The 23,981-nt window shown below is 42.3% G+C and overlaps 1 protein-coding gene across 13 annotated transcripts in view; it reads left to right on the top strand.

The window, feature by feature from the left end:
• RC3H1 (ring finger and CCCH-type domains 1) overlaps positions 1-23,637 on the top strand; it is a 58,692-nt gene extending 35,055 nt beyond the window's left edge. For 5 of the 13 annotated variants that reach the window (XM_032697186.1, XM_032697191.1, XM_032697185.1 and 2 more), the window contains exons 8-20: positions 1,860-1,978; positions 3,885-3,997; positions 6,641-6,922; positions 7,257-7,474; positions 8,817-9,193; positions 10,231-10,362; positions 10,948-11,118; positions 13,645-13,855; positions 15,244-15,334; positions 15,487-15,622; positions 17,531-17,701; positions 18,263-18,378; positions 19,377-23,637. In XM_032697186.1, the coding sequence (XP_032553077.1) occupies positions 1,860-1,978; positions 3,885-3,997; positions 6,641-6,922; positions 7,257-7,474; positions 8,817-9,193; positions 10,231-10,362; positions 10,948-11,118; positions 13,645-13,855; positions 15,244-15,334; positions 15,487-15,622; positions 17,531-17,701; positions 18,263-18,378; positions 19,377-19,530 (2,291 nt within the window). In that variant the 3' untranslated portion in view covers positions 19,531-23,637. The remainder of the gene's footprint in view (positions 1-1,859; positions 1,979-3,884; positions 3,998-6,640; positions 6,923-7,256; positions 7,475-8,816; positions 9,194-10,230; positions 10,363-10,947; positions 11,119-13,644; positions 13,856-15,243; positions 15,335-15,486; positions 15,623-17,530; positions 17,702-18,262; positions 18,379-19,376) is intronic. The other 8 variants (XM_032697194.1, XM_032697190.1, XM_032697196.1 and 5 more) reach the window with 8 other exon arrangements.
• Positions 23,638-23,981: the final 344 nt, after the last annotated feature.

The following is a 23,981-nucleotide window of genomic DNA, read 5'->3' as shown; positions in this document are numbered from 1 at the left end:
GAGCTCCCTTGTTTGATGGCACTGGATGAGCTCTCATGAGAGTGTTCAGCGCATAATCCTGTGAGATGAGAGAGGGTGTACTTGGGCAGTGCTAATGTGGGGAGTGGCAGCACTCTGAGATTTCCTCTTTTCCCTGTTTTAGTCCACATGCTGCTGTTTTAACCATGTTGCAAAACAGCAGGAAGATTGACTGTGTTTAAAGCAGAGCCTGAACCAGAGCCTTTTTCTCTCCAGTTCTCTACTGCAGCAAATAATTTGTTAACCAATTTGTTAACCAACTTGGGGAAGTCTTCAACTCATCAGATTAAGGACTTCCATTAACTTATTGAAAATTGTATGTCTTTTTATTTACTCAGGAAGTTCTTTGTATTAGTTTTTGATCTGAGATCTCCAGCCTGCAGACATTGCACTCAGAATTCTCTTAAAAGCAGCTTAAAATCGTAAGACATTTTCTGTGTAAAGAATTTTGGATTCCACAGTAGAATTTTGATTGATTGAGTAGACAGAAGCTGGACAAAAATTAGTCTAGACAAGAAAGATTTGTTACCTTCAGAAATTTAGTGTTTTTCTTGTTAATGTATAATTCTGCAAAGGTGGGAAAGACAGTCTGGGAAGGTGAAGATAGCCGAAAAGAATATAAGCTGTTGACAGAGGAGAGAAAGATGAATATTGTTGATTAAAAATCAGCAGTGCTGTGAGGGTGGACCGATTGAGGGAGAAGAGAAGGGACAGAACAGAGTGCTGTGGCTGAAGGTTTATTTCATACCTGTTAACATGTGTAAAATCATTATGCGTCAAAATAGTGTGAAGGCCTAAAGTATTACTTCAGGAGATGAGAAATTGTAGTTCTTAGTTTCTGTATTTTAAACAAATAAACTTCCCTTTCAAATGAGGACCAGGTGTACTTCACAGCTAAAGGAAATGTAGTACTTTCTTCCCAAATCTTTCATGCTGAAACAAGTGAGGGACAAAACTGTATGCACTGCAGATTTGTTAGCCAAAAACTGCTAAGGGAAGTAGCATCACTGAGAGCCTCACTTGGTTTCAACAGGCAAGTCTGGTCTTGATGGTTCTTTTCTATGCTGTTGAGTTGCTTCCCTGCTATTCTGTGGGCACGTTGGAAATACCTCTGAAAGAATTTAGGCCTTGTGAGTGGAATCTAATGTAATTAATTGTGCTAAAGATCTTGAAGGGCACTTTGAGGTCCCGTGCTTTGCAGCAGAGTGTGCAGACATGGGGTGGGAGGGTCAGCTGTTGGCACAGATTCAAAAAATTAGAAAAGTAAATTGGCTGAAAAAACCCTCAAGTGCTCCTATAGAATTGAGACTGTACAGTTTATTCACAGTGCTGTGTGTTAGATGGTGGTCTGAGACAGATTTACCTTGTGATGTTTTTTCCAAGTGAGAGGCACCGATTCCTGTTGCTGCTCCATGACTGTGCCTGTGGGATCAGGCCAGTGATCAGGTATTTGTATGGAATGATTTTACCTGCAGGAGTCTGAATGCAAAGAGGGACTTTCAGCCTGATGTTTTTTATGTGAAGTTTGTACAGTGCATTTACTCTGAAGCTCTTGTGAGATGAACGTTCTTATAAAAGGAAATAATTTGGCATGCTAAGGCTCATTTGGTGTTTTGTGCAGTTCAGTCTTGAGTCTGTAGGTCCCTTTATTCTGCAAGAGGTAAATACCCCGGAATTAAGTTGCTGAATACTTTTTATGTACTGATAAACACTTCTACTTGTCTAGTGAAGTTTTGTGATCCCGATGGTTTGTTGGGTTTTTGTTTTCTTTTTTTTACCTGACTTTAGAAAATCCCTCTGACTTTTCTTTTTCTATTCTCTGTTTGCTGTCCATGCATCAGATGCTCCACCTCCAACATGGGAACAACTGGAAAATGGACTAGTTGCTGTGAGAACTGTGGTTCATGGCTTGGTTGATTATATCCAGAATCACAGCAAAAAAGGAACAGATCAACAACAGGTAAAAGCTAAATCATGTAGGAAATGCTGACCCTTGAATTTGATTTGCTGTATCCAATGTTTACTAATGTCGTCCGGAGAGATTTGACTTGATGAGGAGCTGATTGAAATATCACTGCTGGGTCATACTTATCAAAAAAGAAACAAGGAAAAAACCTCAAAACAAACTGCTCCCCAAAACCTGTTGAAATAATTTGCACAGCTCACTGTGATGAAAAGAGTCTGATCCTGCTGCAGGCTGAGGGAAACGAATAACAACCCTCCTGACTGGAGGGTGGGGAAGGGATGCCAAGGTGCAACTATTATATGTAGGATTTTCTTGGGTTTGCCTTCTGTGCCATATTTCAGCCAACTGGCTCTGTGTTAATGAAGTTATTCTTACACCTGTGCTTAATGGTCTGTCAAGTTTGAAGATTTAAGAATACTCTATGTAAAGGTGCAATCCAAGTTCCTGAACCAAATGTTTTTGTTTCAGAAATGAAATTATGTTGGCAAATATTATACTTGAGCTTATCTCATTGTTATCTAATCACACATTCCTTTGGTCTCACTTGTTGGGTAGCTCAGTTGCTGTCAATGCTCGCTGCTGCTGAAAGGCAGAGCTGCCTGTCCCAGTCCCACTCCTCCTCTTGGAGAGCTGCTCCAGGGAGCTCAACCAGTAGAAAGATTACTCTGCCAAAAAAAAGGCAAAATTAAAATGAATTATTTCTGCTATTTCACCATTCTGCATTCAGTGGGATGGCTAATGAGCGCTGTCACCAGCAAAAGGAAAAGCAGTAGGAATGCACAAGTGGGAGTCAGGGTGGGAAAAACACTGAGGGCTTTTGTTCTTGTGACCCCCGGCCTAGACCTGGTATAGGCTGTGCCACTTGGAAGGGAACCTGGAGCCTTCCCAGTGGGAAAGGGATGTCTTCTGAGCAGTGGGCAGAGCTGTGCTGCCTGGCAGCATGGCCAGCACAAGGCTCTGCAGCTCAGGTACACCCTGCCTGCATCTTTTTTTCACCACAGTAGATGATAAAAAAATTAAAAATCAGTTTGCAAATGACTTCTTAGGGATTTACACCTTTTGGCTGAGCTTCTCAGAAAGCAAAAGTTGACTTCTACAGACCTTTCCCTCCATGGGAGCTCTCGAGTAGGGTATTTCTGTCTCTGATTTAATTCTGCTGCAGAAACTGTAGGAATTTAAAGGACTTTGAGACCCCCTCTTGGCCTTCTGTCAGCCTTTATTTAGAGGGACTGGCAGATGGGTGACCATGCAGACAGTAAGATTGCAGTAAGTTGTTGTTTCTTGGGGAACTTAACTAAGAAAAATACAGAAGACAGCCCATCCCCTGCTGCTCTGTGTAGGAGTAAGATTGCACCCTCAACTATTGATGGAAACAATTATAGATAGTGAAGATATTTTTAGTGCAAAAGGGGGTAAAAGAAAAGGTGGTGAAATTTAACTCTCATGCAGATCGAAGGATACTCAGGTGCCATTTTGAGCCAACAGAAAGCAAAGAAAGAGCAACTAAATTGTATTTATTTTCAATCTACCACATAACTTGATAAATATTTGGTAATTTCTGATTATCATGGTAATTTTTTCATCTTAGATCAGTTTTGTCCACTTAACTGTGTCCTGAAATGTGTAGCTGTGTTCCAGTTAGAGCCTCCAGTAAAGAATTTGAATTAAAATGTTGTAGAAACCTGATAGTGACTTAGTTGTCAAAACATCTACTCTTGAATCTCTTGGTTCCCTGGAAGAACCAAACATCTGCTCCAGTCATTTGTTTCCCATCAGGTGCTCCTGAAACATGTAAATTGAAGGAATTATCAACAGGCCTTGGCTAAGAGGATACCCTCAGCTCTTGGTTAGGTGCACTTTGAAGTTGAGATGTCTCACCTGGTTTCTTTACCCTTGTCAGCCCCCTCAGCACAGCAAGTACAAGACATACATGTGCCGAGACATGAAGCAGAGAGGAGGATGTCCCCGGGGGGCCAGCTGCACCTTTGCACACTCCCAGGAGGAGCTGGAAAAGTAAGTGTACCTCTGCTAGTAGAAACCAGTCCAATCTTTGCTTCATCTTACCTGTAAGAGTTATTTATCCTATCTAGGAATGAGAAGAGGAGGTGCAACCTGGCTGATACACTAGAAGAAATAATGTGAAAAACCTGTGACAGTCTGTCTTAGGTTTTGGGGCTGCTTGTACTTCCAAACAGGATATTTGGCTTTGTTCAGCAGTAATGCAGCTCCAGAGGTTTGATGTTACACAAGTGTTATTTGAGGGTTTTGAGGGTTGGCTGTTTTCCTTATTTTTAAAGTGTGACTAAACCTGCATCCACAGTGGTCATTATTTGGGGGTACTTCTCATCTTCCCTTTGTATTCAGGGGGGTTGCAGGCAGTTTTCCAAATGTAGGGAATGTGTTGCTGGCTCTCCAGAGAGCTAAAAATGAACTTTCCAAGATTTTTTTCCTGCAGCAGTTATTTGTGCAATCTGTCAGAAAGTTTCGTGCTGTAACCTTCAGTTGGTTAAATCTGTTGATGTAGAGTTAAAAAATAATGGTGATATGAAGTCTGCAGCAAATAATCTACATCCGTTACAGATTCAGAGGGGGCCCTGAGTTATCCAAGGGCAAGGTGCTGTTGTTCTGCAGGTTGTTTTAATTTATTTTAAGTAATTAGTATACAGTGTTTCATTTTTTTAATCTAACCTTGAAGCATTGATAGGGCAGTTCACTGGCTCTGTAGCCAGCACACAGTGGATAGGCAAAACACGAAGGGAAAAAGAGCAGAGCCTGTGCTGTTATAATGACAAAGACAGTTATTCAAGTGAACAAAGAATAGGACTTTGTGTGCTGCAGAAACAGTTGGGGTGTTTTGCCTTTTGCCATTGTGTTATTAAAATGGAGGTTGGTAGTGTTGACTGGCGTGGTTCTGTTAACCTGTGCTGGGTGGTGGGTCAGTGTTACACCACGGAGCTGGTTGTGTGTATCAAGGACTAAACAGTTGGCAGGTGGGAGAGGCCTATTGTAGCCCCCGACTGACTTGTATGCCTTGGTATTGATGTTGTCTGTCATGGGCCAAAGTGAATGTTTACTCTCTTTCAGGTTCCAATAGTTTCTGTAGGTGGTCGTGGAACCTGGAGTTCTAAGTCTTTCTTGTGCTTTTATCTTTGCTTAAATCCTTTAAGTAGTTATTGTCAGTGCTCCTCCTTTTAGAAATGCTTAGTGTGAATAATAAGCCTTGCTGTTGCTGTGTGGTTCCTGTATATATAGATTTAAGTTTGGAGGAAGGTTATGGGGAAGTGTGTGGTAATGCCTTAGATAGCAAATTATGATTTAGACTTGCTTAAACAGCAGCTTATTACCCTCTTGGTACAAGGGACAAAGACCCAGTGTGCATAGGCAAGTATTGAACTTCTAGATTAATTGTTTAGAAGGCTATAGTCTGTCCCTACTCAGTTGACAGCCTGGTCTCTGTACTCTCTTTAATGCCTTCTGAATGATACCCACTGTCAACACACTGCAGCTCAAATTCATAGTTTGAGTATGTGGGTAAAGATTAATCCACCCGGAAATTGGGAGAGTTAGGAAGGTGGCTAGAAGATACTCAATGAACTCTTACAAGTCAACAGCCCAAATGTGTATAGCAAGATTACACTTTGTCTGGCTCTCTATATTGTCACATCAAAACAAAACCAAAACAAGCCTGGCAATAGACCCCCTTTTTGCCTCTGTTACATTGCCCTTAATGTCGTGCGTGTGGGCAAATACAAAGATTATCTAAAGATTGAGTAGTGAGTGTCCCCTTTTTCTACAGTAATGTGTGTACCTTCCTAGCCTGGGTTCCCATCTCACTCTGTTAGATATGGCAATAAAGTGTTGACTTCAGCCCTGGTGAGGAAATGGTCTCTTGTTCGGTGAGAACACCCAGGTCTGCAAATCCACCTTCGCACTTGGTTCTGGGATCTGAGCTGATGGCAGGGGTTTGGTGGAGGACCTTCAACTCTGGAATTTGCTCTCTAGTACTGCCAGCCTGCTGGTTTAGTTAAAATGCCTGTGTTTTTCAGACTTTACTCAGAAGCAGTTAAATTTTTGGAATTGCAGTGGTTTTATCTCTTCAATCACTTTATCAAGTGATACACACAAATGGTGTAAACTGTATGTTGATATAGTAACATAAATCTTAAACTGTGCTTTAAAAGATACCATGTGGCAGTAAACACTTGGCTTATCATTGGACACATGGTGGAAAAGGGTATCTTCATCTTTTGTCACTTTAATTTTCTGCTGTTTCTTCTCTGAATAAAAGAGATTTGAACATTCTGTGATTCTTACTCTGAAGCTTCTGTTACTGTATTTTATGTGATGTTTGGTTTTCTTCTGTACAGTTGAAATGTGTATGTTGACAGTAAGATTTTAAACTTGCTGTGTGAAGTTTAGCTGTGAATTCTTGATGTACTTCTCATTCAAAATCCATCCTTGTTCTGATTGAAACTGCTGTTAAAGAGCTCAACTATCAGGCAAGTTGTATTCTAAAAGATATTCTCCCAAGCCCCTTGGAAACTTGAATTAAAACTTGAAGCTTTCAACAGAACCTGTGTTTGAAAACTCCTGAAAGTGCAGCTCCTTTTACTTTTTTCTGTTTCAATTTCTGATGTGCGGTTTCTCTTTCTGAAGATTCCGTAAAATGAACAAACGTCTGGTTCCCAGAAGACCCCTGAGTGCCTCCCTGGGCCAGCTGAACGAGGTGGGCCTGCCTTCAGGAGCTATCCTCTCAGAGGAGGGGGGAGTGGACTTGCCCAATAGGAAAACCTCTGCCCTGCCAAATGGAATTGTGTCAACAGGCAGCACAGTGACACAGCTCATCTCTCGAGGGACTGACTCAGGTTATGAAACTGCTCTGAAGCCCGGGAAGATGGACCATCTGAGTAGCAGTGCCCCTGGATCCCCTCCTGACTTGTACGGGTCTTCCTACCTCTTGTTCCAAATGTTATGTGTGTACCTGTGGAGTAGAAACTAAGGAAATCCATTCTCTAGAAAAGAAGTGAAATCGGGGTTGTGGTTGTTTTTGTGGTTTGGGTTTTGTTGTTGGTTTTGGGGGGTTTTTTTAGTGATTAAAGAGTAGAGTAGAAAACTATAGCTAAAATTTTCAACTTTAAACTGTTTACTTTACACTTAATTGGAGAAGGTGATATAAGCCTTCAGAAGATGGGGTGTAGATGAAGAACAGTGTGTGAGAATGCAGTGTGCTGTACTAGACCTTAATAAGCAGTGCCATCTTTCTGCTTTTCAGGCTGGAATCTGTCCCCAAGAGCTCTATTTCTGCCTTACCAGTGAACCCTCATCCTGTGCCCCCCCGGGCCCCAGCAGATCTGCCCTCAGTGTCTGTCACCAAGCAGTTGCAGATGGTACCACGAGGGTCTCAGTTGTACAATGCTCAACAAGCAGATATGTTTTACCAAGACCCCAGAGGAGCTGCCCCACCATTTGAGCCAGCGCCCTACCAACAAGGTAAGGTTGGCACCAAGCTCTTTCATCATTATGCTGATTTTAATCTTACTTCCCACTCTGTTTTTTAAGCTCTTAAATTGAAGTTTTCTTGCCTATAACATGGAGTAAAGACACTAATGTGGTGATGGCATCATAAAAGGGAAATTGGGAGGATTTTATGTCTTGACTGAGGACTTCAATGCAAATTAAAACAGATACTTGTATCCATTCAGCGTAGCAAATCCTTCTGTATTCAGTTCTTCCCAACTGGGCTAGATCAAGGATCCAGTATGGTAAACCTTAATTCAGTCTGAATCAGGGAAAATGGAAATAAAGTACATGTGATGGGTAGAGACATGAATTTGAGAAGGGTGTTCACAAAAAAGAAAGCAGATTAAAAAAGGAACTAAGAGGAAAAACTCCTGAGTATAAAGAGACCAAGGGGAGAAAGGTAATATTGAAGGGGATTAAAAATAAAAGATATGGCTATATATGAAGACGAAATGATTCTTGGGCAGTGTAAGAATGCAGAGGGAAATGAGGTAAAGTGAAGTTAATATGAAAGGAAAGTAAGGAATGGAAGACCAAAAAAAGTTGGAAGAAGAAAAAATCCTAGAAAGGAAAGGGGAGGGCGAACCCATTTTTGAGAAAGTTGCAGAGCATTTTGAAGAAAAACAAACAACACTTGATCATTATGTGCCACTGAACATCTGAGTTGTCTACAAAATTTAATGTTATGCACATATTTATGCTTATTTTTAAATTATCCAGAGATCCCAGATAGAATATTAAAATGTTCAGGTAACCAGGAGGTGTGATCTTAGAAGTCTTTGGTGATTCACAATTCTGAATTTTTTTTCTACTATTCAAGAGGTAGAAGAAATCTTTAGATAACTTTAAATTCTAATAATCTGAGTTCCTTTACACAAGTAGTGGCTCTGATATATTGGGACTAATTGAATTTTAGTTGCATGAATGAAGATGTACAGGCTAATCTTCAGTTTACTTCTTAGGTTTTGTTTAGCTGAAAGCATTCACAGCAGTCTGGTGAATTATTTCTATGTAGTGTGCTGGCCAGGACCACTGGCACCTGTGGTGGGCTCAGTCTCACCACCCCTTCTTCAGCTACTGTAACATTGATACCTTTCTGGTATCTTATTTAGATAATTGAACTTTAAATAATTGGATTGACTTCTGCTGCTTCAGGGTTTCTGTGGTTAATTCTTGAATAGAAATACCAGTTAGACCATTTTTTTTGACCATTTTTTACCATTTTCTTCATGATTCTTGCAGACCGCAGTACTTGGGGCGATTTGTGGCCACCGGTGCTAATGCCTTTGTCCCCTTTGGCTCCTCCCCTCAGGAATGTACTACCCCACGCAGTCCATGTCCCGCTTTGTCCGGCCGCCTCCCTCGGCCGCCGAGGCGGGTACCCCGTACCTGGAGCCATACACGCCGTACCTGCCGGAGCGCGTGGTGAGCCCGCAGTACCCGCAACCGCAGCAGTACCCACCGCTGGCACAGCCCCTGTATCCCCCGCACTACGACAGCCGCCGTGTGTACCCCCCGGTGCCACCCTACCAGCGCGAGGACGTGGTGCGGGGCAGCCCCGTGCCCATCGACATCCCGCCCGCCGCCGTCACCCCCTACGTGCCCGAGGCCAGAGACAGATACCAGCAAGCAGAAGCGTATTGCCCGGTGGCTCCGCACCTCGGCCAGATCAGGCCTTCATGCCACAGGGTTTGTGCTGCCATTTTGTACTTGTTCGTCCTTTCTCTCCTGCTGCTCCAAGTTGAATGTTATTTCGGTGAGGGCTTTGTGAGGAAATAGAGGTTTCCACTTGAAACCTGGAAGGCAATTTAGTTACTGGTCAACTCTGCAGTTGTAATGATGTTAATATGTAGAAGAGCAGCAGGTTGCTATTTAGTGCTCAAAGTAGAAAAGCATTGGTAAAAGGCATTGTAATTGTCTCATACAGCCCTGGTTTCTCCAGCAAAGATTAGGCTGGAATTTAATCTGCACTCCTCTGCAGATTAAATGCAGTTTGTGGAAATGGTCATTTCTGCATTCTTGTACTGCCCAGGTGTGAATGACCAGCTCTGTGCTTAAATAAGAAATATTAAACATACATTTCATGATAAAGGAATTGCAAATTCCACTCTGCCAGATTTTCTCTAAGATTGCACAGTTCTCCGAAGAAGACCCTTCAGTTAGCAAACATGTTCTGGGAAGGCAGCGGCTGGAGTCAAGTCCTGCAGAATTAGTTGGATTTACATCATCTATAATTCAGATTAAAGGCCCTGAACCCTGTTGCTGAGTCCAGGAAGCATTTTTAACATAGCTTGTAGACTTACCAGTTTTGAGTTTGATATGTTTGTGGGATGTTTAATGGAAAATTAATAACTAATATGACGAGGTTATGATCTGTAGAGTTCTCCCACTTTCCCCACATGACTGAAATGGGGACTTGACATGCTGGAACATGTTCCAGTGGAAACTTTGCCAGGATGGGATGCATGCCTTGTCTCTGAGGCGCCTTGAACTAACACTGACCAGTGTAGGAACGTTTATGTCCTCTATCAAACATGACAGGTAGCAGAAAGACTTTAACAAAGTGATCATTATTTGTTATTTTAATGATTCTGTCTGTGCTCCATATTTCCCTTTCTTGTAGGATAAAGCTGCCATGTTTTGTTTGGATAAACAACACTTAGGAAATTACTAGTTTTGTGCAATAATGCTTCAGGAGCTCTGTAACATATTTGTCTTCATTTCAGCCTCATCCCAGCCTGGATGAACTTCACCGACGAAGGAAAGAGATCATGGCCCAGCTGGAGGAGAGGAAGGTGATTTCTCCGCCTCCTTTTGCACCGTCGCCAACCTTGCCTCATCCTTTTCACTCAGAGGAGGTAAGCATATTTTGACAAAAACGTAATGTGCTGGCATGTTTAGAAAACACTTTGGAGTTTTTGTGTGCTGACAGGTGAAGGTAACGAGAAAATCAAAACAGTACATCGCAAGTGTGTGAATGGATTGTGGATTTTGTGCTCCAGGTGGGAAGCCCTTGCAGTGTAGTCTCCAGTATCTCAACTGGCTGTTGATTCTCTGATCTACCACTGATTCTAAGCTATCTGCTCTTGGTGCAACCAAGAAAATAAGTTTTGAGCTATTATTAGTTGAAGTAGTCTTCACAGTTACTGGACTTTACTTCATTTGCTCCTGACATTCTTAGAATTAAGTAACATTCTCTTGATAGAGACTTATTTTTTTAACCAAGGTCAAAATACCACTTTCATGCTGGCCAAGTGAACAGTCAGCACTGGGAGCGTGGCCAGGTGATCAGAATTTCATGCACTTCATGCCTGCCACAGCCCAATTCCAAATGGTGATGTATCTGATAAAAAAATAATCCTAGTGGTGTTTCTCAAGTTCACTGCTGTTGAAGTAAGGAGGGTGGCTGTGAAGCTGCTTCTTCCCTTCACTTACAGAACCAGGTTTTTGTTTTTGTACAGTACTTGGATGAAGACCTGAAGGTAGCTGGGAAATACAAAGGAAATGACTACAGCCAATACTCCCCCTGGTCCTGTGACACCATCGGCTCCTACATTGGAACCAAAGATGCAAAACCCAAAGATGTCGTGGCGGCGAGGAGTGTGGACATGGCGGTACATGGGGATTAGGGGAAAACAGAAGAAAAGTGGATACTTCTGTGGGTTGGGAAGGACTTTCATTTGCTTTTCTAGGGCTTGTATTAGAGCTCAAAAGTGCATTGCAGTCACAGAAAGCATTTGTAGGTGTGAAGAGTCCTTTGTTTTCAAAGTTGTCAACAGTCCTACCCTGGTGTAGCTGTTACCAAATTCTGGATCTAGATGCAGGATAACCACTCTGCTCTGAAGGCATGAATAACGAGGATATTTTGCCATGATTCTTTATACTTAAATGAAATCCCAAAATTACTCTGTCCTAGCAGCTTGTTAATTAAGCATGGCCATCTGTAGCTTCTTGTACTTCTTTCTGTCAGAGGGAGATGCTGGAATTTAACTTTGTTCTGTTAGTTACTGGTAAGATGTTTTTAGTTTTTACTTGCGGGACCCTCTGATTGATGGCCATGAGAGTACCCAGAACTTTCATGAAGCTGTTGAGAGAAGCACGATTATAACATAGTACTAGGCTGTGTTTTCTTGAGGGCAGTTTCTAGCTCTGTGTTGTGCTTATTCAGCCCTTCACTGAACGGTGGGTGTCAGGCTGTGATCTTGTTTTGTGGTGCTCTATTTTTGCTGGGTCAGTGATGCAAAAGAAAGGAGCTGGTAGGGTGTCATTGTTGCGAGTCATGAATGGAGAAGAAAATAAATAGGAGTGTGAAATACCACCACTATTTGGTTCATTCCTAACATTCAAGCAGCACTCAACACAAGAAATAGGCTTGGTAGCCCATGCAAGTATGAAGACATTCAGGTCTTCCAGAGGAAGAACCATTTAGCCTGAGGGACTGTTTTACAGAGGTGCATCTGTTCTCCATCACCTCTCATCTGCAAAAGTGACTTATCATCATTTATATATTGTCACTGTCACAGTGACTTTTCTTTGGCCGAGGGGGGAAAGATTTCTATCCAGAATTTATTCTTCTGTGGACAGGTGCTCACCTGTTGCAAACTCTTAACCAAATAATAGGATTTTTTGGTCCAGCTTCTCAAATAAGCTCCCCTTTTCCCCTCTGCCATGTTGGAATTAATGTGTCTGATTTCTGTCCAGTGAATTGCTTTCCTGTAAAATCTCGACGATGCTGTGTGAAATGGGAGCAAAAAGGAGGCTTTTTCACAGAAAAAGGCATTTCATCTGCAGCTTTGGCCTTTTTACCTGTGCTCTTGCTCCCAATCCTGCACCAAGTGGTTGCCTGGAGTTACAACACTGTCGCATTTGACCTGGGGAGGGACTGAGATTACTTGGAATCGGATTATTGCGTCCAAGTGGCACCATTCAGGAATCAACAAACAGCTCTTTGCTTTTATCCCTGCTGCTAGAAAACTGTGCAAACAAACTATAGCTCAATTAAGGAAAGTAGTAGGGTTCTGGAGAAGCAGCCTCCTTTTTCATGGCTAAACAAAGCCTTCTGCCCCAGAGCTAATTTTGAAATAGGCAAATAGGATCTCCACTGCTCTTCAGTTTTTGTCTCCTCACAGGAAAAAATGCTCAGGAAACCTTTACTGAATTAATTCTTCAGTGAATTAATTCTACCTTTTTTATTGTTCACAAGAGATTCCTTTTTTCATTGATGGGAATAGCCTCATCTGAGAGTGCATAATGCTGAATATTATGCTGATGGCATTGCAACTTTACTCAGAAAATTGGTGCTAGTATCCTGTAGCATCAAGATTGGAATTCTGGGGAAAAACATACATTGTAAAGTACTGCTGCCTCATGCCTCTTCTAGTTTTCAGGTGTTACATTTCTTGACTCTCTAACTTCCAACTGAGTTTTTACTGCTGTTTTCACCTGCCTCAGGAGAGAGAGAGCGAGCATTTTATCTCTTCATATGTTGACCCCTTATGGTGTTGCATTGACCTTTTTAGCCACCAGCGCGCTTGTAGCAAATGTGGGTAGAGCCCTTCCCAAATCTTTGTTTGCGAAGCCTGGCCATGATGAGTTAGAAACCAGGATGTTCCAAGGAGTATTGGTCCTCAATGAAAAATGTGCCTGAAAAGATGTATTAGACATGTCCAAGTAAGTGCTGTACTGAAAAATTCCCATTTTGAGTCATTTGCAGGCTGTTAGTGATACAGTTCTTAACAGTGGGCTTCAGAGAAATTTCTTTTGAACTCTAGAAGGAACATATATTCCTCAGAGAGGCCCACTGATGTCATCTTTGACTTTATTTAAGGAGGAGGTCTTTTCCCCCCATCTGTTCCCATTAAACTTTCTCTGTCTTCATTTTCATTTGCTGCTGTTCTCTGCTGCTGGATTTATTCACAATTCATTATGCAACCACTTCCCAGGGGTGTAGTAAATGGTCATGTTAAGTCAGAGCCTTAAAAAGACATCCCCTCTAACAGCGGAGTTAGAAACTAAAGGGCGGGAAGACTGGCTGAAAGCTCAAGTGACTAGAGAATACGAGAGTTACTCTCCTGCTGCCAGCATGTGGTTCTGTTAATCCCCGAATGGGTCCTGGAGTGCCTTTTCCGTGTCTTGTGCAGAACGTGGACAGCAAAGCCATGCGTGAGCAGCGGCTGGACCTGCAGCGCCGGGCGGCCGAGGCTGGCGACGACGATCTCATTCCCTTTGGAGACCGACCGACTGTGTCGCGCTTTGGGGCCATCTCCCGCACTTCCAAAGCCATGTACCAGAACTCCGGGCCCATGCAGGCCATGGCGGTTCAGGGAGCTGCCACCAAATCCATAATTTCAGGTACGGCCTGTGCTCTTGCATTTTGCTGGCTATTGCTGCTTTCTGTAGTGCAACAGTTGAAGGCAAGCCCTCTAAACTTGTCTCTTGCCTTAGAAGTATAGCTGAGGTGTGTGTCATTCCACTAAAAATAGCTCTAGGGAGGGTTACACTGAGAAGCCTGAAGAAAAAGGCTGCCACTGCTTTCTGAGGTCACTTGGTCTGTTCAGCCTGGAGAAGAAGAGACTGACGGAGACCTCATTGCAGTCAACAGGTTAATCACAGGGGGAAGCCAAAGGGCAGGCACTGATTCTTCTCTGTGTGACCAGTGACAGGACCCGAGGGAAAGGCTGGAGCTGTGTCAGGAGGGGGCTCAGGTTGGGTTTGAGGAAGAGGTTCTTCCCCCAGAGAGTGATCGGGTACTGACAAGCCTCCCCAGGGCAGTGGGCACAGCCCCAAGGCTGCCAGAGCTCCAAGAGCATTTGGACAATGCTCTCAGGGATGGAGGGGATTGTTGGGGTGTCTGTGCAGGGCCAGGAGTTGGATCCTTGGGGGTATCCCTTCCAACTACGGTTATTCAGTGATTCTGTGACAGGTTTGTACACATGCAGTGTATGTCTTAGTGATTTGTTGCTGCTGTATGGACAAAGTTACTTTGTTCTGCTGGTCCATCTGAGGTGAGGCTTATTTTAAGTCTGTTGCAGTAGAATCCAGAAGCTTAGGGCTTTCCTAAATACATGGTGGAAAACCATCGTGATGAAGTACTGTACTGCTGCTCTCCTGCTTTATGAGTAGCAGCTCCTGCAAGCTTAATGCAGCCATTGCCTTGTGTACTGTTAGGCAAAGCAAAAAAGTAAGAATAGTTCATTTTTAGCACACCTATTTTCTAATAGTATGTATAGTGTTGCTGTCTGTCAGACTCTCAAAGATGGTCTCTTTCTTGAGGTGCACTAAATAACCTTAAGAAATATTCTCTCAAACTTCCTTCTAGATTTTTCAGGTAGTAACTTTCTAGACTTTATTACAGGTAGAACTCTGACTTGCCTGAACACTTAATCTTCAAACTGTATTTAAGTAGGTACGTCAGAATTATCAGTTAACTCCTGAGTCTTTTAGGAACTGAAATAGTAAAAATAACTGCTCTCATAGTGGCTGTAAGTTTGGTTTTGTGTCCCCACCTTCCTGAAGTCCTTCAGTTTCATACTCTGGAGGGCTGTCACAGTGTTTTGAGTGCATGAGACCAGTCATGTGGAGTATTTCTGTGTTCATTTAATCAGAAGAAATGTTAGACTTCTCACTCTTAGAGAATTGGCCTTTCTTGTTGTTCTGTCTGTCTAGTTCTATGTTGGCTGAACTACTGGAAGGATAGTTTTGTAGTAATGCAACCTGGTTTTCTTTCTGTTCACTGGCAGACTACAGTCCTTATGGAACTCACAGTGGCTGGGGAGGCTCTCCATATTCTCCTCATCAAAATATACCTTCTCAGGGTCGTTTCAATGACAGGTAGGATCGCTCTACTTTTTTCTTTGCCTTTTTCTAAATTTTCTTTATTTTTTTCTGCACCAGCTGAGTAAAACTTTTTTCTTTCTTTTTTAGAAATCTCCTTTTTTTCTTTTCTAGAAATCTCCTTATTTTTTTCTTTTCTGATCCCAAAGGGAGAGGCTGTCCATGTCAGATGTGGCTGGTCACGGGAAGCAGTTGCCCTCAGCTGAGCGAGAGCAGCAGCTGCGCATGGAGCTGCAGCAGGTGGACCATCAGATCAGCCAGCAGACGCAACTGCGGGGACTGGAGGTTGGTACCAGCCCTTGGAACAGCGGTGAGGGGTGCTGTGGAGAGAGGTGAAGCTGGTAAAGCTGCTTTTCATGGGCTGATCTTTCTCTGACTGTCACAATACTCAGTAAAAACACTTAATTCCGTGATGCCAGGCATCAGGACTATGGTACAGGTGTCAGCCTCTGCTTGGCAGCAGAACCTTCATGTGCAAATCAACACCATGCTTGACTGTGCGCTCTGCTCAGTCGTGTTTGCTGTCATTCTCTCACTCCCTCTCTGTTCATCTCTCTACTCAGAACCAAAGTCATGGTGTAGATGCCTATTCCTCCTGGCTTTACTGCCATGGGAAATGTCTGATTTTTTTTGTACAGAAGGCCATGACCTTCCTCTGTTTCATGTTTGGCTTTGTGTTTGTATCCGTTTCTTCCTAAATAGCACAAGCCACAAGAGTCAAGAAAGTAAATATGAAATACATTTAGCTTGAAAAATTAAAGCTTAAAAGTCTATGTCTCCTCACTTTCATTTTTAAAAGAATTAATGAGCTGAAGTCTTTCTGTTTTGTGAGACACAGAAGGAGAAGTGTCAGGGCATAATGAAAGAATTGTTTTAGCAAAGTTTAAGTTACTGTTTTCCTTCTAGGAAAAATCAGTAAATATTTATCAGAAAACTGTTCTAGGTACTTCAGCAACTATTCATGTTAATGTTTTCACTGAAGGAATTGCTGTAAGTAGTGGATAGCAGCTTCTACTGAAGCAATGGTTACCTAAGAACACGTGTTAGAGAAGGGTTACTGCAGATTAGGTGTCAGAGCTCACAATTAAGTCACTGGAGCAGTTGCAGTAACATGCAGTACTTAGTTACTGGAAACATAACTTGTGTTCTTGTGCTCTTGTTTGGAAACAAGAGAAGAAAATATTTTAGATCTTCCATTTTTGCCTTTGCCATAATAGAAGAGTATTGGAAAGTTGCAAAACCCCCATGAGTGGCCTTCCTCTCCTGCTCATCATTGTTGGGATTGTCTCAGTGTTAAATCCTACAGAGTTGAGTGTTGAGCCTTGATTTTACTATTAATTTGAAGTTGGCAGAACTACTCAGTTATTTTGAGTAACAACAGCTCTCAGTTTATCTCTTGCGTTCAAAGCTGCAAGTAGGTATTAGAAATCCAGGAGGCTTCATTGATTTACCTCTACAAGGTTGCAACAATCACTTAATTCACTCAGAGCACGAAGAACTAGATCATTCTGCTTTCTTCCCAAATGAATGAGCATTTTTACTTGAAGACCAGCCACATGTTGGGTTGTGTGCACTACTAGATGTTGTGTTTAAATGCAGAGCACGCAATTGCAGAACTGGTTCCCAAGTTATTAGCAGATTTTTGGAGTGGCTGACATGGCTACTGCTTTGAGTAACTTGCGATCTGTGAATGGCTGCAGCCACTTGCTTCTCTCTGTTCCTCTGTCTGCTAATATGGGACAGTAGAGAGATGCATATGGACGTCTACATGTCTCAGGATGTTTTATATGATATGGTCATAATTCTGGCTCTCCTATAGAACTTGATAAATTCTACTGTAAAATAAAGCGCTAGATTGGCTTACCTGCTGTTACATGTTGTCCAGCAATAGCTCACAAAAGAGTAGTGGTTTTGTTCAGGGTCTTAATCTTAGTTTTGAGAAGGGAGTGGTATGTGAGGAAAGCACATGCAAATTTATGGCAGTAAAAGGTATTTAACCCTGCTTGTTTTAAAGGTCTTTGTGAATAGACCTGTTGAAACTTGCCTTGGAAGTGGTTTCAGTTGGGACATTGTGAGGTTTGGAGAGAGAAGTTGGTTTTGCAAACAAGCAATACTGTGGCGTTATGGCCTTAGAGCTCCCCCGTGCCCGGTGTCTGTGCTCAGTTGTGTGTGTGCTTGGCTTTATGCATTTAGGCTGTTAGTAACAGGCTGCTGTTGCAGAGGGAGGCGACTACCCTGGCAGGCCAACCACAGCCCCCACCCCCGCCTCCCAAGTGGCCTGGGATGATCTCAAGTGAACAGCTGAGCTTGGAGCTACACCAGGTGGAAAGGGAAATTGGGAAGAGAACCCGTGAGCTGAGCATGGTGAGTGCTGGGGGGGTGGGAGTCAGAGAGGTGAAGAGCCCTGTAACCCTGGCAGAAAGGCTGGATGCCCACAGCTGGAGTCATCCATCTCCCTCTTCACCTCTTTATCCTTCAAAACCTCCTCAGAAGTTTCTCCAGTCTTCTTCATGAAGAATTTTAATTCTAGCCACTTGAAAATGCTGTTATTTTGTTGCCATTTGAAATAAGTGTGGCGCTGAAATTTGTTGGAAACTAAACAGTCTCCCAGGTCAGTGTGCCATGAGTCCCATAATCTGCCTTAACATAGGAAACATCATCTGCAGGTACAGGCTAGTGTTCAGAAGTCTGTGTGCTGTTACAGTCTGTGGCCTTTGCTTGTTGTTACAAGGATCATCCCTTCCTTTTGGGAAATACTGTGTCCCGAGAGGATGAGCAAATCTTAGTCTGTTTTTGTCTCATGGCTTTTGTGGGTTACACTGCGTGACTCCAACTGACAGGCCTTCATCATCGGCCCTAAGGGATGAAGTCTCCAATTCGTCTTACGCACCGTTAAAGAATTTTTCATCTGTCTTTTCTTTAAAGGAGAGCCAGTCTTCACTGGATGTGAAAAACAAACTGGGCACCGCTAAACAGACTGAAAATGGACAATTAGAGCCACAAAGCAAGGTTCCAGCTGAGGACCTCGCACTGACATTCAGGTAATATGGGCCTTCAAGCTGTCTTTGTAACAGGAGAATAATTTCATCCAGGGTCACTCTCCTATGTGAATAATTCCCCCCTGCCTCACATCAGCTCTGATGGGGAAGCATCTACTAGGAAAAGAGGATACAAATCAATTTTTTATAGTGCAAGCATGAATTAAGGACTGCTTTAGTTGATGAGTAGGTGAGTGGAATGAGACTTAAGTAAATTAATATAACAGAAGACTTGCAAAGTCTGTCAGACCAGGAGTCCATCTCGACAGGATTGGATGATTAATAGGGAGGAGCAGGAGATAAACAACAACCATAAAAGAAATCTCTACCTGCTATATTGGTTTCAAAGAAAATAGCTGTCCCAAATGTGAAAGGAAAGTTATTCCACCCTGCTAAGGTTTGTCATGTGGATTTGTCCAGGAAGGTACGTGACTTTGAAACTAAGTTCTGTTTAATTTGTAGGCAGTTATCTTTTTGTGTGGAGATGCTGGGATTGATTTCAGTTCACATTTAATAGACAGTTGGAATAAGATGTTGACTCAGAATGCTGGAAATGTCCACAGCAAGTATTTTGAGATGGCCACAAGCATCTGTGCGTATTCGGACTAGTATTGAACAGAGAAGCTCAGATGTCATTACATTTACATAATTTGATGTGAGCAGTTTGGAATATGGATATTTATTCAGAAAATGTGTCCCTCAGTTGCTGATGAAGTTTGCACTTTCTTCTTATAACCCATTCTTGAGTTCTGCACTGCACCATTAGATTGAAGCCTCCAGAGCAGGAACTAGTTTTTTCATATGGAACTCTGAAAGTAATGAAATCAGAACAACCACTTATGGTTTTTACATTAAAAAAACCCCCAAACATAAGATAAACTATCCAGGTGAGTTAAATATTCTGGAATGTGTTCATTAAGTCATTTTACTTGAAATAAAGGAAAAATCTCAGTAATTACTTCTTTTCACCCACTTCTCCTTTCTCCTCAACCTTCCCCCAGCAGTGATGTTCCGAATGGATCGGCTTTGACACAAGAGAACATTGGCCTCCTGTCAAATAAGGCGGCGTCTCTGAGCCTGTCAGAGGAGCCTGAGGGAGGAGGGGACAGCCACGACTCCCAGCGAGCCGGAGTCACACCCACATCTGCTCCATGAAGCCAGGCCAGCACACCCCGAGCTCCTCCTGCCAGGGTGGCAGCACCTTCCATCACGTTTTTTTCCAGGGGTAATTGGAGAAAGCCAGGAGCAGCAGCAGTAGCAGAGCAGCAGGTCCAGAGGCAATGTGCACAAACACAACTACTAGAAACAAATCCTGCACATAGTTCACATTAACGCATTTTTTAATTAAAAAAATGAAAATTAGCAGTATCTGCAAGCAATTCAAATTAAATTTGTTTTTGTTCTGTGAATGAACTTTATTTTAATAACTTTGGACGCCTTGAATCCCAGGGCTTAAAAAAAAAGATATTATATATATACTCTGTTTGATTAATTGTATGATCTTAATGAAGTAGGTATTTTCTTTTATTTTGGTATTATTACATACCCAGTGCATAATTCCTTGTCACCTTAATTTCTCAATGACTAAAACAATCTGGCCGCTTCCTTGTGTGGCTTAAGAGTAAACAAGGAATGAGGGTTGGAGAGTAGCTGTGAAATTGCAGTGTCAAAAGATGTGCAGCAAACTTCATTCTTCCCATTGTGGCCAGGAGCTGAACCCCAGCTTCTTACTTAAATCGTTGAATTTAAACAACAAGTGACAGAATCCTTGCAATTCAGCAGGTGTTGTGGTTTGGTTTTTTAAAGGTGGCATTGTTTAAGGTCTGTATATTAGAAATTGGCACCTGAGAGTCAGCCTGCAGCTTGTCTGTCAGTGCTGCAGTGAATCCTTCCTGGATTCTCCTTTCCTAAGGAAAATATTGCATCAAAATGGCCACTGGAGGTGCAGCACAAATCCTGCCAGAAGTACTGGGAAGCAAATTTGCTTGATAGATCCAATGCTTCTCCAAGTAGATGCTTTGTAAGTATAAGTTGGAGAAGCCATCAACCTTTTTTGGTGTTTTCTTTAAAAATTAAAGAAATGAAAGATTTTGTTCTTGCTGCACATTTTTTGACTCCTTTGACATACACTGGGGTGAGACCCTGAATACAAAGAACCCTGGAGAACGATTTTAAAATGCTGCTCCCTCTGCACCTTCTTGGCCTGTGTTCTCTTTTTTTTTTTCTGGGTTAGACTACTAAATGGGAAAACACTGGTTATGTAATAAATTACTGCATTGCTTTGGTTGGGTAAAGCAAGAGTTATTGAATTTTCTTGGGTTTTAGTTTTTTTCCTTAACCTTAACTCCTGCTGAGGTCGTAGCAACCTTGGGCTAAGCTTTGCATTCATCATACTGTTAAATAAAACAAAAGGGGGGGTGGGAGGGGATACAGTCCCACTATTGCCTACCAGTAGGAGAGTCCAAACAGAAGACTCTTTTGAGTAGCAATTATTTAATTTGCCCAGTCAAGGCACCACGTTTATATACTATTTCACATTGAATTTGATTATGCCCTACAGACCTGGCTGGTCAAGGATTTGATACACATATTGGCTTGGGATTCGAGCTTTCTTTTTTATTTAAATAAAAATTTATATATAAATATATATATACATATATACATAGTTATATCTGTATATATATTGAGTATGTTTTAAGAATTTTTTCGCATGAGCGCAGCTGTTGTGATCAAATGTCTGGGAGGTAGAAGCACTGAATTAAAATAAAGGCATTTTTCAGCTCACACCCCCACACTCTCCATATGTCTTCACATGGCTTTATTTCACTCTTAGTTGAACTTTGGCCTCTTCATTGCCAAGAGTAGTTTGAGGCTTGCTGTGTTTTCTAGCCCCTCCTAACTTTGGGCAAAGAATCATCTTTCCACTAGAGCAGCTTCACCTCCAGCTTGTCCCCACCCATCCGTACCTGCTGCTTGAGGCCAAGCATTCCCCTGGAGCCCGGCAGGGCTGGGGGGATGCAGTTGTGAGTCTGTTCCTCCCTTCTCTGCTCTGGCCAGGAGGATGATGAAGGTGTTTCCCTGGCTGCCTGCTCCCAAGTCACCTGGCACAGGCAGCCTGCCCTCTCCTCCCATCATTTAGTGCAGAGCACCACCCTCAAGTCAGCCTTCTCCTTGGCTTTAATTAGTTTATACCTTTCTGCTGTGTCTTTATTAACACAGGAAGCTCACCTTAGTCGAGATAATTAGTGCAATATTCTAAACTAGGAGGACAAGCCCAGAATGTTCCTTTTTTGACTGCAGTAATTGTGGATGTAAAATTAATTTTCAAAGATGGTTACAATAGGTTTGACTCCAACAGATTTGTTTGCAACACTAGGAAGAAAATCTGGAGGGCAAAAACCTTTTTACCTTTTATTTAACTAGTTCCCTTGCCAGATTAGGGATTATTCCTTTCTCCACTTTTTCTACTGGGAGGAATTCTGCAGTAAGAGCTACTCAGATTGCTGGCCTGCATATGTGAATGCTTCCAAAACTTGGGGATTAGAAAAGAGACCTTACTGTTGTTTTGTTTTGTTTTGTTTTCTCCTTCATCCAGCTGTCCGTGCTGTACTTTGTGCGCAGTGTCCTTGTTGTGATCAGTGTGTCCAGGTGAATGCCCTGTTTGCCCAGAATTATAGTTTGGCTTGTTAAATAGTGTGTTTAATATCTACTAACAGTATTGATTTTTAGCTTTGGTTCTTCCCCTCCTCCTCTTACCCTTTTTCTGCCTTTTTTTTTTTTTCTTTTTGCAGAAGTTAAGTTGATTAAAACAAGTTGAACAGCAAAGTGCAGTGCATGCTTTTAAGTCTTTTTCTGAAAACTGCACGTGAAATGTTCCCTTTTTGTGGAAAAACTGGGAGAACTCAGAGAACAGAGAGCTCTCCATGCAGTTGGCAGCATTGATGGTTACAGCAAATAAGCTGAGAGTCAAAATGTCTGGAGTGACTCTCTATCCTGATACGGTCATTGCTATAGCCCATCACTGTCCCAGTTGTACGGGAGCGCTGCCCACCTCTGTGAGATTGGTCTTGGCTACGGATTGCTTTAGTTGCTTCTACCTGGGCAAGAAGGAACAGTATTACCATGGTGTTAGGGCACTGCTGCATCCTTTGGTAGGTAGGTGGAATTTCCTACTGCATCAGACAACTCTTAACCCTCGCTGATACCTGGGTTCCAGCCCCGGCATGGACAAACCCCCCCGAACAGAAAACTTCAAGCGGAAGGTTGAGCTTCAGTGCGTCCGTGATGCAGTCAGTGTAGAAATGTCTGTTTATTCTGTAGTGTTACTTTCCTTCTCCTGTCAACATCTCTTATTCCTTTCCTGAGACCTAGTTCTGATTTCTTAATAGGAGAAATTTAACCTGTTTCTTCTGCCCCTCTTGCATGCTGTCCCATTTCAGAGTAGGACTTGTTTTCTCTAGATCAGAGCACTTTTCAAGCTTGCAGCACAGTTATCCCCTTCCTTCTCAGGTTCTTTTCTGTCTTGTTTTTTTCTGAGCCTTCACTCCCTTTTTTTTTTTTTTCCTCCTTTCCTCCTGTGGCTTGCCCATCGACCCTCCCTGATTGTGTAACAGTGACAGCTTGCTGCCTCAAAACAGAGCATTCAAATGAATTCGCTTAGCCAATAACTTCTGTGAAGTTGCCTTTTCTAATGGTGTTATTACTCAGTGATGCACAAATGTGATATTGCCCCTACTGGTAGGCAAACGGGGGATCTGTATAAACATGGTAAACTGCTGTTTTCTTTAAAGGAGAGCCAAAGACTTGTGCTTTACACTTTTTTTTTTCCCCTGATGTAGCCATTTTGATTGTCAAGCGTTTGTAGGGTATCGTGAGTTGACTGTATTATCCTAATAACAATTTCCAGAAGTAAATGATTGTCAAGCCTTGCCCATGCATTCAACTGTGGAAAATCATTCCATTGAGTCATACAATTTGCAATGTACTGAGATGTATCTGGGGTGTTGTGATGTACTTTCAGTCTCTCATGCACTCTCTCAGCTGATGGAATGGCTCATTTGGAGAGGGAGAAGGAACACAGAAATCTCATAATCCAAGAAGCCTTGTCTTTAAGTGTTTAAATCTAAATTGAATACTGATGGAAAACCTCTTCAGTTACATTAAAAGATAAATCTGTGTTACAAATGTGACTGACTTTTAAACCCATTGGAACCGGAAAGACTTATCAAACTTTAGCATTACATTAAATTAGAAGTGCAAGAACCAAACTTGTATGGTCATATTGTCTCTTGACAGCACAAACTGAGTAAGGTGGGGCAAATTCTGTCTTAGAAAGGGCCAGGACTGAGGCTTTTATTGATAATACAGGAAAGCCACTTGCATTTCCCTTCCTTGATCTACTCAAAGTCCAAGTAGCACAAACCCTCATTTCCGTTGCCATTTATAAATCTGGACTATAAAAAAGCAAACAGTTATCTGAAGAACCCCAATAAAAAGTATCTTTGCTGGACTGGTTATTTCAGACCCGCTTTTATGGTCTTGAGAAATTCAGTGCCAGTATTCAGGAGGCTCAAGGGCAGGAGTGCCAGCTTCCTTCTCTGCTCTAA

The sequence above is a fragment of the Chiroxiphia lanceolata genome, chromosome 9 (genome assembly GCF_009829145.1).
Source record: "Chiroxiphia lanceolata isolate bChiLan1 chromosome 9, bChiLan1.pri, whole genome shotgun sequence".
Lineage (NCBI taxonomy): Eukaryota > Metazoa > Chordata > Aves > Passeriformes > Pipridae > Chiroxiphia > Chiroxiphia lanceolata.
The sequence above is the reverse complement of the archived record's forward strand: the minus strand, read 5'-3'. Positions and strand labels throughout refer to the sequence as shown.